The sequence below is a fragment of the Poromitra crassiceps genome (genome assembly GCF_964638095.1).
Source record: "Poromitra crassiceps genome assembly, chromosome: 10".
Classification (NCBI taxonomy): Eukaryota; Metazoa; Chordata; class Actinopteri; order Beryciformes; family Melamphaidae; genus Poromitra; species Poromitra crassiceps.
In genome coordinates, this window is record NC_139631.1 from 11,210,230 (window position 1) to 11,225,854 (window position 15,625).

At 42.5% G+C, this 15,625-nt stretch overlaps 1 protein-coding gene across 6 annotated transcripts in view; it reads right to left on the reverse strand.

Annotated features, from left to right (window-relative positions):
* pdlim5a (PDZ and LIM domain 5a) overlaps positions 1-15,625 on the reverse strand; it is a 95,822-nt gene that overhangs the window by 36,215 nt on the left and 43,982 nt on the right. For 2 of the 6 annotated variants that reach the window (XM_083644782.1, XM_083644779.1), the window contains exons 4-9: positions 9,160-9,199; positions 8,279-8,706; positions 3,088-3,108; positions 2,942-2,959; positions 1,916-2,088; positions 1,066-1,102 (exon numbers count right to left, since the gene is read on the reverse strand). In XM_083644782.1, the coding sequence (XP_083500908.1) occupies positions 1,066-1,102; positions 1,916-2,088; positions 2,942-2,959; positions 3,088-3,108; positions 8,279-8,706; positions 9,160-9,199 (717 nt within the window). Of the gene's footprint in view, positions 1-1,065; positions 1,103-1,915; positions 2,089-2,941; positions 2,960-3,087; positions 3,109-5,107; positions 5,134-8,278; positions 8,707-9,159; positions 9,200-15,625 lie in introns of all 6 variants that reach the window. The other 4 variants (XM_083644783.1, XM_083644784.1, XM_083644780.1 and 1 more) reach the window with 4 other exon arrangements.

Sequence of the window (15,625 nt, forward strand, 5' to 3'; positions counted from 1 at the left end):
ACGTTTGGCATGGGACTGGACCTTTGTGCAAAGTTTGGTTAGTTTTCATCCATGGGAAGTCGAACTTCCCGGGAGGAAGAAGAATAATAATAAAGGCAAATACAAGAAGTGGCCTGGCCGCTTCGCTGGCCCGGCCACTAATAATGATTGATTGATTTGTTGGTTGGTTGGTTGGATGGTTGAATGCATGTATACACTATAGACACCCAAAACGCTTCACATTTGGGGGGGTGTAGCACCCACCTGGGTGATGCACGGCACCACACATTTTGAGGACTGAAAGTGCCAATTAGTTATGGAGGGATGATTACATGTAGGTGGCCTGTGTGGGATGGCCAGGGCACCGGGGTTACACCCCTACTCTTGCGAAGAGTGCCGATGGGATCTTTAATGACCAGTGACCACATAGAGTCAGGATCTCGGTTGAACTTCTCATCCTGGACCGTGCTCACTCACAGAGGACACATCCCCTGCCTGGCAGTGGGGATGAGGATTTATTCATGAGACCAGAACCACCCATGGTTCTGGTCTCCACCATGGTCTCCCATCCAAGGCCTAACCAGAGTCAGCCCTGCTTAGCTTGCCCAGCAAGCCAGCGATGTGATGCAGGAGCCATGGTGCTGACTCAGATGTATTCCTCTCATTGTTGTCTAGAGAGGGAGAACCCATGGAGCATCTATGGAACTTACTCAGATGTATTTGTCTCATTGTCTAGATACTGTAGGGAGAATGCATGTAGCCTCCGTGTAACTTAAGCCATAAAGCCGTGAAGAGCAGATCTGTGCCACGCGGATTTAGCATGAAATGTTGCGTCGTTGCATAAAAGTAGCCTTTGTGCGATAGAGGCACCCAATTGGATCGCTTAATTGCAATAAACAGGATGAAGAAGAAATGTAACGATGACACCGCAGGTGAAATGTATTGTTACTCACACACACACACAACACAATGCAGTTACTCTCACAGTTGGAAACAAGCGCTGATCACAGGACGTCCAGATTTATCAGAAGCACACGATCAGCCTCAACCACAGCAAGAGAAGCGTTTTCATCGCCATGCACTTACTTTGTGTTCTTGGACGTGTCAGCCTCCTCTTCCACAGCTGCATGGGAGAGAATAGCAGCATTAATCAATGCGGTTTAAAAACACGATTGTAACTTTTGCAATAAGGAGAGAAATGATTTTCAACTTTGCGTGTGTGTCTTTGGTAGAAAATAGTATTTTCTGCCTTTGATCTAGAACCTGATACGTGATTTAAGGTTATGGCATGTGTGTATGGGCGTATGCTGGCTGTGTACATGTGTCGTTCTCTCGTTAATTCATGTTCAGTACCAACGATCTGTGCCATGACTGTGCAAAGACCATCAGTGCGTGTCTCTGTCATGTGCGCCTGGCTGTTTATGAGTGACATCATCACTGCGTGTCACTGTCATGTGCGCCTGGCTGTTTATGAGTGACATCATCACTGCGTGTCTCTGTCATGTGCGCCTGGCTGTTTATGAGTGACATCATCACTGCGTGTCACTGTCATGTGCGCCTGGCTGTTTATGAGTGACATCATCACTGCGTGTCTCTGTCATGTGCGCCTGGCTGTTTATGAGTGACATCATCACTGCGTGTCTCTGTCATGTGCGCCTGGCTGTTTATGAGTGACATCATCACTGCGTGTCTCTGTCATGTGCGCCTGGCTGTTTATGAGTGACATCATCACTGTGTGTCTCTGTCATGTGCGCCTGGCTGTTTATGAGTGACATCATCACTGCGTGTCTCTGTCATGTGCGCCTGGCTGTTTATGAGTGACATCATCACTGCGTGTCTCTGTCATGTGTGCCTGGCTGGTTATGAGTGACATCATCACTGCGTGTCACTGTCATGTGCGCCTGGCTGTTTGTGAGTCTGTTTCTGACTGACGTACGGTTCTCGGTGCCTGTGATCTGAGCCAGGATCCTGAAGGATCTGGACTGGGTGGTGCCGGTGCGCGGGCGCCAGTCCTCTGTGTCCTCCATGATGCGCTTCCTGCTGGCATCACCGTGAGTGGGCACATGGTAAAACTGGATGTCTGTTTCCACGACGTGTTTCCTGGGAACCCTAAGGAAGAGCAGGGCAGAGGAGAATGGGAGTAAATACGGCACTTATTTTAAAAACGTTATGGCTTCTTGGAGAGAGATGTCACCTCCTCTCTCTTCTATAAAGGTATAGGCTAATAAAGTAAAGCTTCTGTGGGATCCTGTGATTCATTTGGCATTTTTAGACTTAAATTACATGCTGTATTGTACTGTATTACTACAGTAATTTCACCAGAAGATTGAGTCCATGGTTAGCTTTCGACAAGGTTACTTTCAGTCAGGGATTTTAAATGACATACAGTACATATTATATATATACATATTATGTATTTACATGTGTTACTAGGGATGGGACAATGCATCAACATTATACAGTATCGCTATACAATACAAACATTTGACAATATGAATCATGGGTCAGAACAATTTATCTCGATATATCTTTTAATCACAAATGAGATGGCTTGCCCATCACAATTTCACAAGGTCTCAATCAAAACTATATTATTTGCACTTTGTAATGACATTTTTTATTTGTATTTTACATTCTAGCAAGCTATGCTAGAATATGTTATTGCTATATTTCTGGCTCATTCAACATTTATTGTTGTATCGAATCGTATCGAGATAAGCATCGTATCGAGATAAGCATATTGTCCCGTTCCTATTAGTTCTGGAATATTGATTTAGTGACAGTAATGGGATTTAGATTCTTGTTAGATGTTTACACTATGCAGGTTATGTGGGACTACAGTACAACACGTTGTGCAAACAATAACTAACTACATTATCAGAAAAGTAAAAAGGGCTATGGAAATCACACCACGGCACATTGTGTTACTCATGTTACTGCAGGCTAGGTTTAAACCTGATACCTTGGCGGTGGGGGTTTTCTTGAAAGCGAATGTCAGAAAGAAGAAACAGGAAGTATGAAAACAGAAATAGACTGATTAAAGAAACAGCAATATAACAATCATAAGGGGGGCGGGGGGGGTGGAGTGAATGTGTGAAAAGGACTTACTTTAAAATACTCTGAGGTCCACTAGAGGGCAGGCAGGAGCAGGGGAAGAGATGAGGTAGAAGTATAAAGGATTAATTCAAGGAAAAGTGGAAGAAATGTTCACAATAGAAGATAATGAAATAGGTAGAAAAACACATGGATATTGTCACAGGCTGTATGGATCAAAACTGCCAGTGCATGATGCAAACACAGAGCCACATCTGATCACATCAATACCAGGCAAGTAAAGCATTCAAAAGCAGTTATGTTTTCTGCCACATGGTGGTGCTGCTTGCTTTGTCAGCATTTCTACACCAGAACAAATCCTCCCACCGACCTGACCAAACTCTTGACAGTTTGAAATGTCAAGAAATTGATAATATTGAGACGTTTAAAAAGATAAATATACTATCCACATGACTTTGTAGTCAAACCATGTCATGCTCTTCTGAAAGAGATCATTCTCTGATGAATGTGTAGTTAATGTGTGAGAATGTGCGTTTCTACATACATGTGTGTCGCCCGTACACGGGGCGCTGACAGGCCCAATGCTAATAAGCTGTCAATAATTCAACTCTTAGCACAAACACACACACACACGCACACACACACACACACACACACACACACACACACACACACACACACACACACACACACACACACACACACGGTACATTGAAGGTACTGTTTATTGACAGACTTTGAGGCATTGCTGCCAGTAAATCAACTAAATACAGTACACACAAACATACACACACACACACACACACACACACACACACACACACACACACACACACTGTGCATTGAGTGATTTACGAGCAGCTCTCAACACATTCCTGTCACAGCAGCAGCTATGTGGGTGTGTGAGTGTTGACAACTATATGTGACTGGTCCACACGTATCTGAGGATGTGTCCAACACTGCACAGACACTGTGTAGTGTGCACAGTATGTGTGTGTGTATGTGTATGTGTGCGTGTGTGTGTGTGCATGTGCGCGCCTGCCTGCCTGTGTCCATACATTTTGTGTATTTAACGTTTCCTGCATGTGTGTACAGTAATGTATATGATACAGCTAATGCATGTGTCTGGGTGGGTCTATAGGTGGGTGTCAGTCTGCATCACAGGGCTTTTCAATGTCAATATGTGATTTAAAGTGGAGGTACAAATGCTGCCGCAGCATTTTGTGCCACACACGCACGCACGCACGCACGCACGCACGCACGCACGCACGCACACACACACACACACACACACACACACACACACACACACACACACACACACACACACACACACACACACACACACACACACACACACACACACACACACACACACACACACACACACACACACAGCCTGTGCCAAGATGATTCACTGATTCACTTTAATTGGCCGGCTGTTACTGCACTGCTGACCTTCTCACATGTTGTACACTTGAAATCAGGTGCAACTAACTGCATAACATGATTGCTTATTAGGGATATTTGGGACTATGTAGCCTATGTAATTAGGAATATCCAATTGAATACCGTTAACTAACTTAAAGGAACACGCCAACAGTTTGGGAGATTCGCCATCTTCCCGATAGTAAGACGAGAAGAGAACATGCAAACTCCACACAGAAATGACCTGGGGCAGACCGGGGGTTCGAACCCAGGACCTTCTTGCTATGAGGCAATAGTGCTAACCACTAGGTCACTATGCCATCAGAACTGCACTAATAACTGCTGCTAGTGTTATTGCTGCTATAGAGGGATGTGTATTGATTTTTAATATTCTTCTCCTTCCAAGAAGCTGTTTTTGCACTGAATAGAGCTCCATTTGGAGACTTCTTTTTGGTTCACTACATCCGTGCATGGTAGTTCCCTGATGTTGCTGCATGCAACAGTATACGGAATATAAGTTCTTCAATATCCATCTGCAAAATACTAATAAGGAAAATGCATGCAGATGTGGAGATACAGTAGACACACAAAAGCACAGTGTGAAAAGAAGGCAGGCAGCCAAACCGGACATGCTTCAGACACTAACTTTGTGACTGGAGGGGCTGCCTGTGTCTGCAAAGCACAAAGACAAGGATCGAAAGACAGAGAGAAAGATAGAACATTTTCATACAAAAAGCCAAAAAAGAAAGTACAGCATGTACTAGTATGTGGTATAACAAATCACCTTCCATACAAAAGTCCCCTCTGAAACGAAGCACACCACACAGCTCACATGCCAGCATGCATTCACAAGACACAACACAAGCGGGTAAAACATGCTGTCATATTGCCATATTATGCAGCCCAAACTAGAGCAAAAAAATAGAAAATAAAAATAAATGTTTCTGGAAGAAATGGCTGCATCATTCATTCCACTGAGAGGACAGGCTGACCCTCACTGGGGCAAACATGAAATGTGATCTGGAGTCATTCTCAGGCATCAAACATGTCCTGGTATACCGTCTCCTTTCCCAATAAACAACAGTGCAGATCAGCGGTCATGACGTAGCCTATAGTACATGCATCTGACCTATTCATAAAGTGACAGTGAATATGCATGCTGAGCTCTACTGTGGCTCTACTGTGAAATTCTACCTATAAGCATCCATTCACTTGATACTGTGCACATAGTCAGCATTAACAGACTTGGTGCAAAAAGACAGTGGGCTCTCGTTTTGTTCTCATTATGCATCCCATAGTAAAGCAAGGGCACTTGGTTGCTTTACACATGGCCCATTCCACAGTGACTGGCCCTATACATGAACACTCACCCAGTCAGTAAAAATAAAAATAAAAATAAAAATAAAAATAAAAATAAAAATAAAAATGAATCATTAATCATTAATAAGCATAATAATAATAATAATAATAATAATAATAATAATAATAATAATAATAATAATAATAATAAATCTGCTGTAATTGTTGAACAATCCATCATTCGGCATATAAGAAATGTGGTGGGGGAAAATTCACTGAGGAAATGTTATATAATGAAAGCCAGCTAAGAAAAACACAGAAGACAGATCCAGATCTTGCCACAATAAAATAGCGCAGGCTATTAAAAGTCATCTGTAATGCTGCTGGAAGGCTATGTCCTGAGTGGAAGGCTATGTCCTGAGTGGAAGGCTATGTCCTGAGTGGGAGTGTAAGATTAGATTGTGCAGATCCTGGTGTCTGCTGACTTTCACAGAAAAGGAGACCAGTGGGACCTTTGTCAGTTTGTTGCCCGGAGAAAAGAGCACTGGCTGTGAAGAAGACATCAAAAGAGAAAATGAATGGAAAACAATAAGAATGGCTCCCAAAAGGAGCGATCCATTTGGTGTTTTGGGTCAAATAAATCACACACTCAAGTATGCAGCCTTGCTTTGAGATTGATCACTGAAAGAAGCTATGAATCAGTGACTGAACAGATGGCTTGTCCAGGGTGTGTGGAGAGATAGTATAATATTTAGAATACCCCATCTAAACGCAGCCAAAGCCAAATAAACCCTCACTTAGTGAAGGATGCGCTCCAGGAGCAAAGAGAGTGGCACACAGCTCGAGTTACTGTACCCATGCGGGCTATATATACACAGCTTAGTCACAGCATCAGATATACTATAGCCCTCTCAGAGGGGAGGTGGGATTGACTTGAGAGAGGAGGGGGGGAAGAGAGATGGCAGAGTCAAGGCAAAGAGATAGGAAACATGTAGTCACAACAGGGACGTGTGATTTACGATTTGTTGTTGCTGTTGGATTCTCTATTGTATTTAAAGGAATCACGACAAAAAGTGGACATGAGGCAAAAAGAACCAAGTGAAAACAATGCCACCACACCAGGGATATTGTACATTGTTCCGATTTAATGGTTTCAGGTTTGTTTTTGTTTTTGTCCTTTTAAATTGTATAAAATAGTTAACATACTGTATGTGTTGAAATCTTTTATTATTACAAGAAACTAGAAGGATATCCACACACACTGAATTTTAATCTCCCAGCAAGTTTATTGCAACGTTTCGACGGACGAGGTCTTTCTCAGGCAATCAAGCTGATTTGAATGTTGTGTTCTTATTTGGGTTATTGCTCCCTAAAAGGTACGGTAATTGGATCTGCTGGTAGTCAAGCTAGTAGTAGTTAAGTTCAACAACTAACGAGCTGAAGGAAACAAACATTTTCTAAACTAAACAAGACTAAAGGCAAGACAAAATCGGTATCATGTTTCATACTTTTCCAAGACTGGAAAAGCCAATTTTCAAACTATGAATTTTCCAGTTGGTTGATGCTTCTCAGTCCAGATTTCCACTGGTTGAGTTCCTACAATAAATTAAGCTACATTTTGCCAGTTCATTTTGCATTAAGTGTTTCCACACTGGCACAGTTTTGCCTTCTCTACTGTAACTGAAACAGTACACAAACAAGCAACAGTTCTGTTTGGCTACATTATGTATTTTAGGGTAAAAACAATGTCTGGCAGTGCCGTGCGACTACCTAATGTAACCAACTGGACATCGCCAAGTTGGGATTGTTGCACTTAACATGTCGCTGCAGAATGTCACAAACAGAAAGTATTATTATCCCTGTTCTGCTTATTGTAGCAGGACATCTCATTTCTGTACCCAGTGCAGCTATTTGCTCAATTTTCAAATTGGTTCTTCTAGAACAAAACAGGCTTTTGAGCTTCATTCAATATTGTTTCATAACTGCAAAAAGCACTTGTCCCACTGCCAAGTAGAGAGACTGGCAATCCTGAACATGAGTTGTATCGAATAAACAAACAGTCACAAAGATAAACTTTGAAATTGGTCTTGGCAAGACATTATATATTTGTTGGACTTTATTTTGTATATAAAATAGTGATAGAATTAGTTAAATGGCATGAAAACATGAAATAGGTGCAGTTCATTTCAATTCAAGTCCCCTTATCTTCCTTATGAGAGCAAGCCCCATCTGGCATTGCAACATATAAAACATGCCTAAGACTTATTTGGATTTCTAAAACTGTATGATATTGTGAGAGTTGGTAACAGATGCATGGACCATAATGTTAATTGAATATATTTTCTACAGTAGCAACAATAGAGGGACACGAGTAAAGAGTAGAAGTGTGACAAAGTCAAAGAGCAAAGTCTCTTGTTTTCGCAGCTTGAACAGATCCAAGATGGAGAAAGGATGAATGGAGATTGAGGAAGCGCCAGGAATTGATTCATTTGATTGGCTGGAGAGGCCTGGCACTCACCCGTTGAACTGCTGCGGCAAGGCTCCGCCCTGACTCTCCAACAGACCCCGCCTCTGCCCCATGGCCACCTCGCAGGCGTTCTCATTGGAGTAGAGGTTGATCGGCGTGTTATAGACCGACGGCTGGGGCGCGACCAGGCCGGGGGGGGAGGAGGATGAGGACGGGTAAGAGACAGGAGGAGGAGGGGGAGGAAGAGGAGGGGTGGTGCGGGAGACGGAGGCAGGGGTGAAGGCGGAGGAGGGGGAGGGGATGGAGGCAGCGAAAGGGGAGCGTGAGGGCGGGTAGTCGCTCTCCAGGCCACAGCCCCCGTAAGGGCGGGGGGGCTTGTTGAGCGGGACAGCAGGCGGGGTGAAGGAGTGAGGGTGAGGGCGGGGTGGAGGGGGCAGATGGGTGAGGGCCACTGGCTTTATGATGTCTGATCGGTCGTCCTACCGGCGTGAGGGAGCAGCAGGCAAATACACACAAAACAACACATCACAACACAACACACGCTATACTGATGCCTCCGTGTAAGATTTCCACACAACAAAAACTTCTATAACCAATTTTGATTCATTTTGAATTAAAAAAGATCTAAGCAGTCGAAACCACCCACATATATATGAATGTGGTCAGGATATTTTTAGATATAGGGAAGCATCAGTATTTTTTGCATTTCAAATCACACAAAAACTAAAAATGCACCTACAGTATGATGGAATCTACATCAAGATGGTGGTTTTCATGCAACACAAAATGTGTGTATGGCATCGTTTCAGAAGGGCATAATAACTTCAACACAGCAATCAAAGCACTTCCTTGAATCAAAAAAGCATAATGACATTTGTTGCAGTCACGTGTAGTAATTATTATTCTGTTGTTTCCATGACACAATACAATACCTTGGGAGCCACAGGAGGAGGTTTAGGAACACTGGAGGCCCTGGAAAGAGAGAGGAGAGAAGTGAGAGAGCATGAGCTGTTGTTCCATAATTCTCATTCCAATATTGCGTGTGTACATTCATTTACAAACATCCAGGTGATAGAAAGTTTAAAAATTATGTATTTTTAAAAGCACTGGACTAAAAAAGGTAGAAACAAGACATTTCGGTGTTCATCCAAACATCATCATCAGTTGTAATGAGTGCAGCAGGAAGTAACTCTGGCCAATGAACTCTATCTTCTCTGGCAAACACACACAAGTCATGTGACTTCATGTGCTTGTCATGTGACCTTTCTTGTGTGTATTTATTTCCCAGAGTAACTTCCTGCTGCACTCATTACAACTGATGATGGTGTTTGCATGAACACCGAAATGTCTTGTTTCTACCTTTTTTCGTCCAGTGTTTAAAAAAAATAAATAGTTCAAAAAAATAAATATTGCATTAAAAAAAAAATCTGTTTTTAATATCTGTACATTAACAGTAATAGCCCCTACACTATTACACTTATAAGTGCCTTTTTGACAACTTGATGTGGGCAAAATACACTTCAAAAGCATTTTTCTTTATGTCCATACTATAGATGCATGCTATGCTGCTGAGATCATACTGTACAATTTTCAGACCTTGCTGAGGCTGAGAGAGAAATAGTGGTTATGGTGAATTATGAAGTAGAACTTGAGCTGTGAGCACAGAGAGCAAAGTGTAGAGGTTGTTGTCATCATGCAGCTATGACTGTGTGTGTCTATGTCTGACTATGAAACTTGAGTTGCCAGGAATGAGAATTGTGGTCTCAGTGTGTGTGTGTGTGTGTGTGTGTGTGTATGTGTGTGTGTGTGTGGCGTCTGCATGTGTGAGGGTTTAATGCCAGCTGTTTTAAGTCCCTTTAAAACCCTGTATCAATGTGATACCCTTGGTTTTTTTTTATGACGCATTGAGCCATGAGCTCCCCTAAAGGTCGTTAAAGGAATACACCCGTAAATATCCACAGACACACTGTTAAATTGACGTGTGATATCAGCTTAGCATTTCATCTTAATATCAATTTGACTGAGATCATTTCATCTTTGTTTACACTGATGCAAGTTATTTTTAGTTGACCAGTCTGGTTCAAGATAATGTGGGCAGGAATATTTAGCTGTAAAATTAGCTGGGACAAGCCTTAAATAAAGGGACATTTCAATAGTTCATTAGAGGAAATCTCCCACGAGAAAACAGCAACCAGCTTCACCCATGGTTTCACCAGGTCGAATGGATAGAATGTGACGTCAACTGTTGTCAGTGCATCATAAATCAATTGAATTCAATTGAATGGAATAATCTATTGCCATATCAACCTTAGTTGATTTATTTTGGAATTTGTTTCGGTGTGCTCAACAACAGCAAAACATAATAGTACTAGGCATCTAGCTGGCCCTGCAGCATGCATACGCAGCGCAGGCCTCGCCCGCAGCTAGGCTGCTGCGTGGCCTCGCCTGCTCTAAAGGATTGATGTCACTTGCTTATATAAGATGATTTTGACATCACTGATGATGTCACAATGCCTATAACATCATCAGTGCCTATGACATCATCAGTGATGTCATAAGATGGGTTGCTCTAATGACATCCCTAATGACATCATCAGTGATGTCACAATGCCTATGACATCATCAGTGAGACAAAAATTTAAACAGAGAACAGTTGTGTGTGTGTGTGTGTGTGTGTTTACATCTGTGCCTATGACATCATCAGTGATGTCATAAGATTACTTTGCACTTCTGACATCACCAGTCTTATGCCATCACTGATGACATCATCACTGATGTCACAATGCCTATGACATCATCAGTGGGACACAAATTGAAACAGAGAACAGACAAAGAACAAACATTGCGCACTTGCTCCCTTTTAATATAAGAAGATAACCTTAGTTGATTTATTTTGGAATGTGTTTTGGTGCGCTCAACAACAGCCACACATATATTATAGTGTCCACAGAAAACACCCTGCCACAATTATAATACAATAAATTACATTAGTGCAACTAATGTATAATATAACAGTATAATATAACCCATGCCCTTAAAGTGACCAATGAAAGTGCATGCTTGTTTATACAACTGGTGAAGGATTTAGGCATCAGGGTAAGTGCTATGATGGAAGAGAGATGTTGTGGTCTGAATACTCAACTCAATTGAACATGACATAGACGAAAAACTATACTGGTTACCTTCAATTAAAGGTTAAGTACATATCATAAACTGCATCTTCAGTAACTGAAGACTGTGGATGTCAGTGTGGATGTCAGCAGCCACATCCCTTTCAGATCAAGCCTTCTAGAACTTCTGAGCATTCTGGAACACGTCAACATTCTCTGAGCTTCCTCGGGGAGGAGATCCATGGCCCTCGCCTCCATCAATTGGAAGCGACAGCCTTCTAGAAGCTAAAGCTCCTCTCTCCCTCTCATCCCATGTTTTTTTTTTATTTATACCTGTTTAAGACTAAGGACCACAATGGAAATAAGTCTTGACTTTATTGTGCTTTATCCTTGATGTTATTCCTTGAGATCCATGTCTGTACTTTGTTTAGTACATTGTATTTCAATTTGTAACCGTCAAATAAAATCAAATAAAATCAAATCAAACCCAGCTAGTTTCAGTGTGCCAGCAGCTCTGTGCTGATATCCCCATCCTGTTCCTTCATGATGACATGAGATGAGATGGAGTTATTTGGTCATATTAAACACTGCAAGGCAAGTGGCCATCATGCAATAAAACCATTGTAGGATTCCACAGCAACAGTTTTGGGAAACAGATAGCCTCAATCCTATTTTGAGCCGTCACTTGACGGCTACGCAAACAACTTTCATACCAATGGTGTTCAGACATAGCTGATAGCTGCTCTGTAAGTTGATCACATTGATCAATTGGATTGGCTGAAACTGAAATTGTGTAAATCAGCCGGGTTTTCAAAGTGTGTCTGAGACTGTGGCCCTGACGCGTGGACAACGCCACTCAACAATTGAGCCAAGATAGCCTGATACTAGCTGTGTTTCCATTACAGTTTTTCGCAAAAGAATTGCGATATTTCTACAACTTCGACAATGTACAATTGCGACTTGTAGGCGTTTCCATTGAAGTTGCGTTTGAGTGATTCCCCGTTGCAGCAGCTGCCACAGTGATTACGCACGGGGATCTGCCCCATATCCCGTCCCCTGCATGCTCAAATCCAACCAATGGTCAATGCAAATCCCAACATGAAGTTACAATGCATATAAACGAGCCTGATTATCAATTCAAAAGAAAATGAGTCGCAAAATGTTGCTGGCTGCGTGAATGCAGTCAGCGCGACAGGCAGAGGAAAAAAGGTAGCCTAATAGCCTACAACTGGTCCGATTTAGAGATGGAGGGGGGAAAAGGCTGATTTGGTTCTATAATTGCACCTGAAACGTGTGCAATGTATTAGCCTACTCACAGTCACTGTATTCACTTCAGACAGCACCACCGCACCAGTGTGTGCTTTTCATCCTCTCATCTCGCCGCTGTGCCAAATGCGCGCACACAGGCAGCCTGCTGTCACCATGGACCGATTTCTGCCATTAAACATTATCTAATTTGCCCGGCTACGCTTTTGCATAACACTCGTCTTTCTGCTAGGTAGCGTTGCTTCAAAGTTTTCCACTTGCTGCGGAGGTTTTGACACGGCTATCGAACCTTACTTACCAAACTTATTTTCCGCTCCTTTTCCAAGGGATAATATGGGTCACATGACGTGCAAATGCGAAAAATGTGTTTCCATTACACTTTTGCGATAAACTTCTATATCGACACGTCTGAAAAACCACCTCATGAGAGCGAAAAAACTTTTTGCGATATTTGGGAGGTTTTTCGAAATTCACGTGTTTCCATTACCCAATTTCTATTGCGATATTTAGATTTTGCGCATTTCTGAGGGTAATGGAAACACAACTATTGTTGTTGACATACTTAAGACTGTGAAGGCATGTGTTAGTTTCTGACTCAGGGAAAGTGGGAATATTCCCCCAAACAACGTATCCCTGAACTATCTCTTTAACCATATCCCACACAGAGGCTATTCTATGGCCCCTATCGTTGCATCAGCCTATAAACTGCGCTGAGCGCCCAGCGCAGTGCAGATCAGTGGGCGTGGACCAGCCCACTCGATATCTTGGTGTTGGCGCTACACGCAGCCTAAAGCATTACAACCACGCCTTTTAAGCGTAAAATTATGCACTATCTGCTCATTGGGTAAGTGCAGTAAATGAATCACATGCTTCACTTTTCAGCTCCAATTCCACGGAGTGATCCAGTCCGGCTTCGGAAAAGCCGAGGGCTCTGATCCCCCCCCCCCCTTTTATCCCCTCTGTCTGTCTCCATATATAGGCTATTATTCCATATTATTCTCAAACCAATCTAACTGCAGTTTAACCCCTTCTAAAGCCACCTATTTCTGAAGAAAATGGTGAAAACGACATACCCAAACTAAAATGCTTACTGTGGCTGAACCGCTAGGGTTACAGACAACTGCCTGACCTTTTCTGAAAGGTAAGACTTTGAAGTTTCTGTTCCAAGTGTCAGAATGACTCTATGTGTTACTGACCCTGAGTAACACCAGCTCAAACACAGTGGTTGATTCTCGCCTAGAATAAAAAACACTTTTAGAGTGTAAACAGTTACCTGTGGTTGTTGTATTTATGGCTAGAAACCCAATGGAGACATAGCCACAGGCCTTACCACATCCCAACTCAAAGAAGATGAAAAAATACCAAAACATGAGTATTTGGCAGTGGTTTTTGTAGGGAGATACCTAGGCGGATTTCCAAAAAGCCATTATAAAAAGTCATTTGAAAAAGCCAAATAATCTGAAATGTTGTCTTTGTCTTTGTACAAAGACAGCTATAACTTCTGCTGTGTTGATCTGATCTGAAAAAGGAAGACATGGTTCGATGCGCAAGATTCAGCCGGTTAATTTGGTATGTAGCATGAACAGCATTGTTCAGAATTAACTACCTAATTAATCACATAAATGACAAATAAACAGCAAAAAATCAGAAACGTAACGCCGGCGTTACGGTGCCATGCAAGAGGTTAATTACTGCAAGCATGTAAATACGCTACACTATAGCAAGATCAAAGTGAAAAGAATGTTCTAAACGCATGAGCTAGAAAAATATAGCCTATCATGGTGAGATTAATTAGATTGGTGAAAGTTTGTCCAGAATGATATCGTTTTCTCTCCCCTGCTGCACAGGTAGGATGATGCACATAAATATAGCCTACATTATGTAAAGTCATTGCAGAAATGAGTTTTTATTGTAAAACTAAATGTGAAGTAGGACCAATTTATTGGAGCAGACATCAGAGTATAGCACATGACAGTAGAACCGCGTTACGCTGTCACTTATCTAAATCACGTTAAATCGACGAGGGATATATATAGGCCCAGGATGACATATATGTTTCACATAGGGTTGTGTTTGGATTTCACAATTTTATTTTGTCCAATATTGAAATGTTCTACAATAGCATGTTGTGGGAACATTACACATTATTTAGATCTATTTCGTTGTACCTTTCTATCTATTTAGGCTAATTTCGATGCGATTTATTATCGAAATGGATTAGCCCAATGCATGCTGGGAGATTTCACATGTCTGGCTGTTGCAGGGAAGCCGCAGTGAATGTTTGCCCAGAATGATCTCGTTTTCTCTCGCCTTCACTGCACAGGTAGGATGATGCAATAGCCTCTGAATGTCACAGCTTCAAAAATGTCATGTTAGAAAAAACTGTCATGTTGTTATACTATGTACGGTAGAACAACTTATTTCAAGCAGTCATATTGTGTCAGACTGATGAGCAAGAGAGAGGGAGTGACACAGAGAGAAGGGACAGAGGAAAGGGCAGAGGAGCGCTCCGTGCAACCAGCGCACTGAACAGGCCTAGTTTTCAAAAGCGCAAAGCGTTAAATTAACGCCAGGTGGGAAGATATCATTAGGCGAGCTTGTGACCGGAAGGTCGTCGGTTCAATCCCCGGGACCGGCAGGATAAATCTGGGTGGGGAAAGTGAAAAGGCAGCGCTTGCCCCTCCTTCATTACCACCACTGAGGTGCCCTTGAGCAAGGCCCTTAACCCCAACTGCTCCAGTGGAGCTGATCAGTGGCCAGCAGATCAGACTGTGGTTGTACTGGTCAGCTTCCAGGTATGAATGTGTGTGTGAATGTGAACAGGGCACTGGGACTGCGCCATGCCCATTTCGCCTAAAGCGCATTTGGGGGCGTAAAGCCATGTTGATATCTTCCAGAGGCAGGCGCAAGGCACGTTTTTTTGCGTGTAAGGCCAGTTTTTACTTCGTTTCGAACTCAAGCTCTCACTAGTGCCTTAAACGCTGCAACGCAGCCCTATGGAAGACTGTTATTTTGCTCCAAA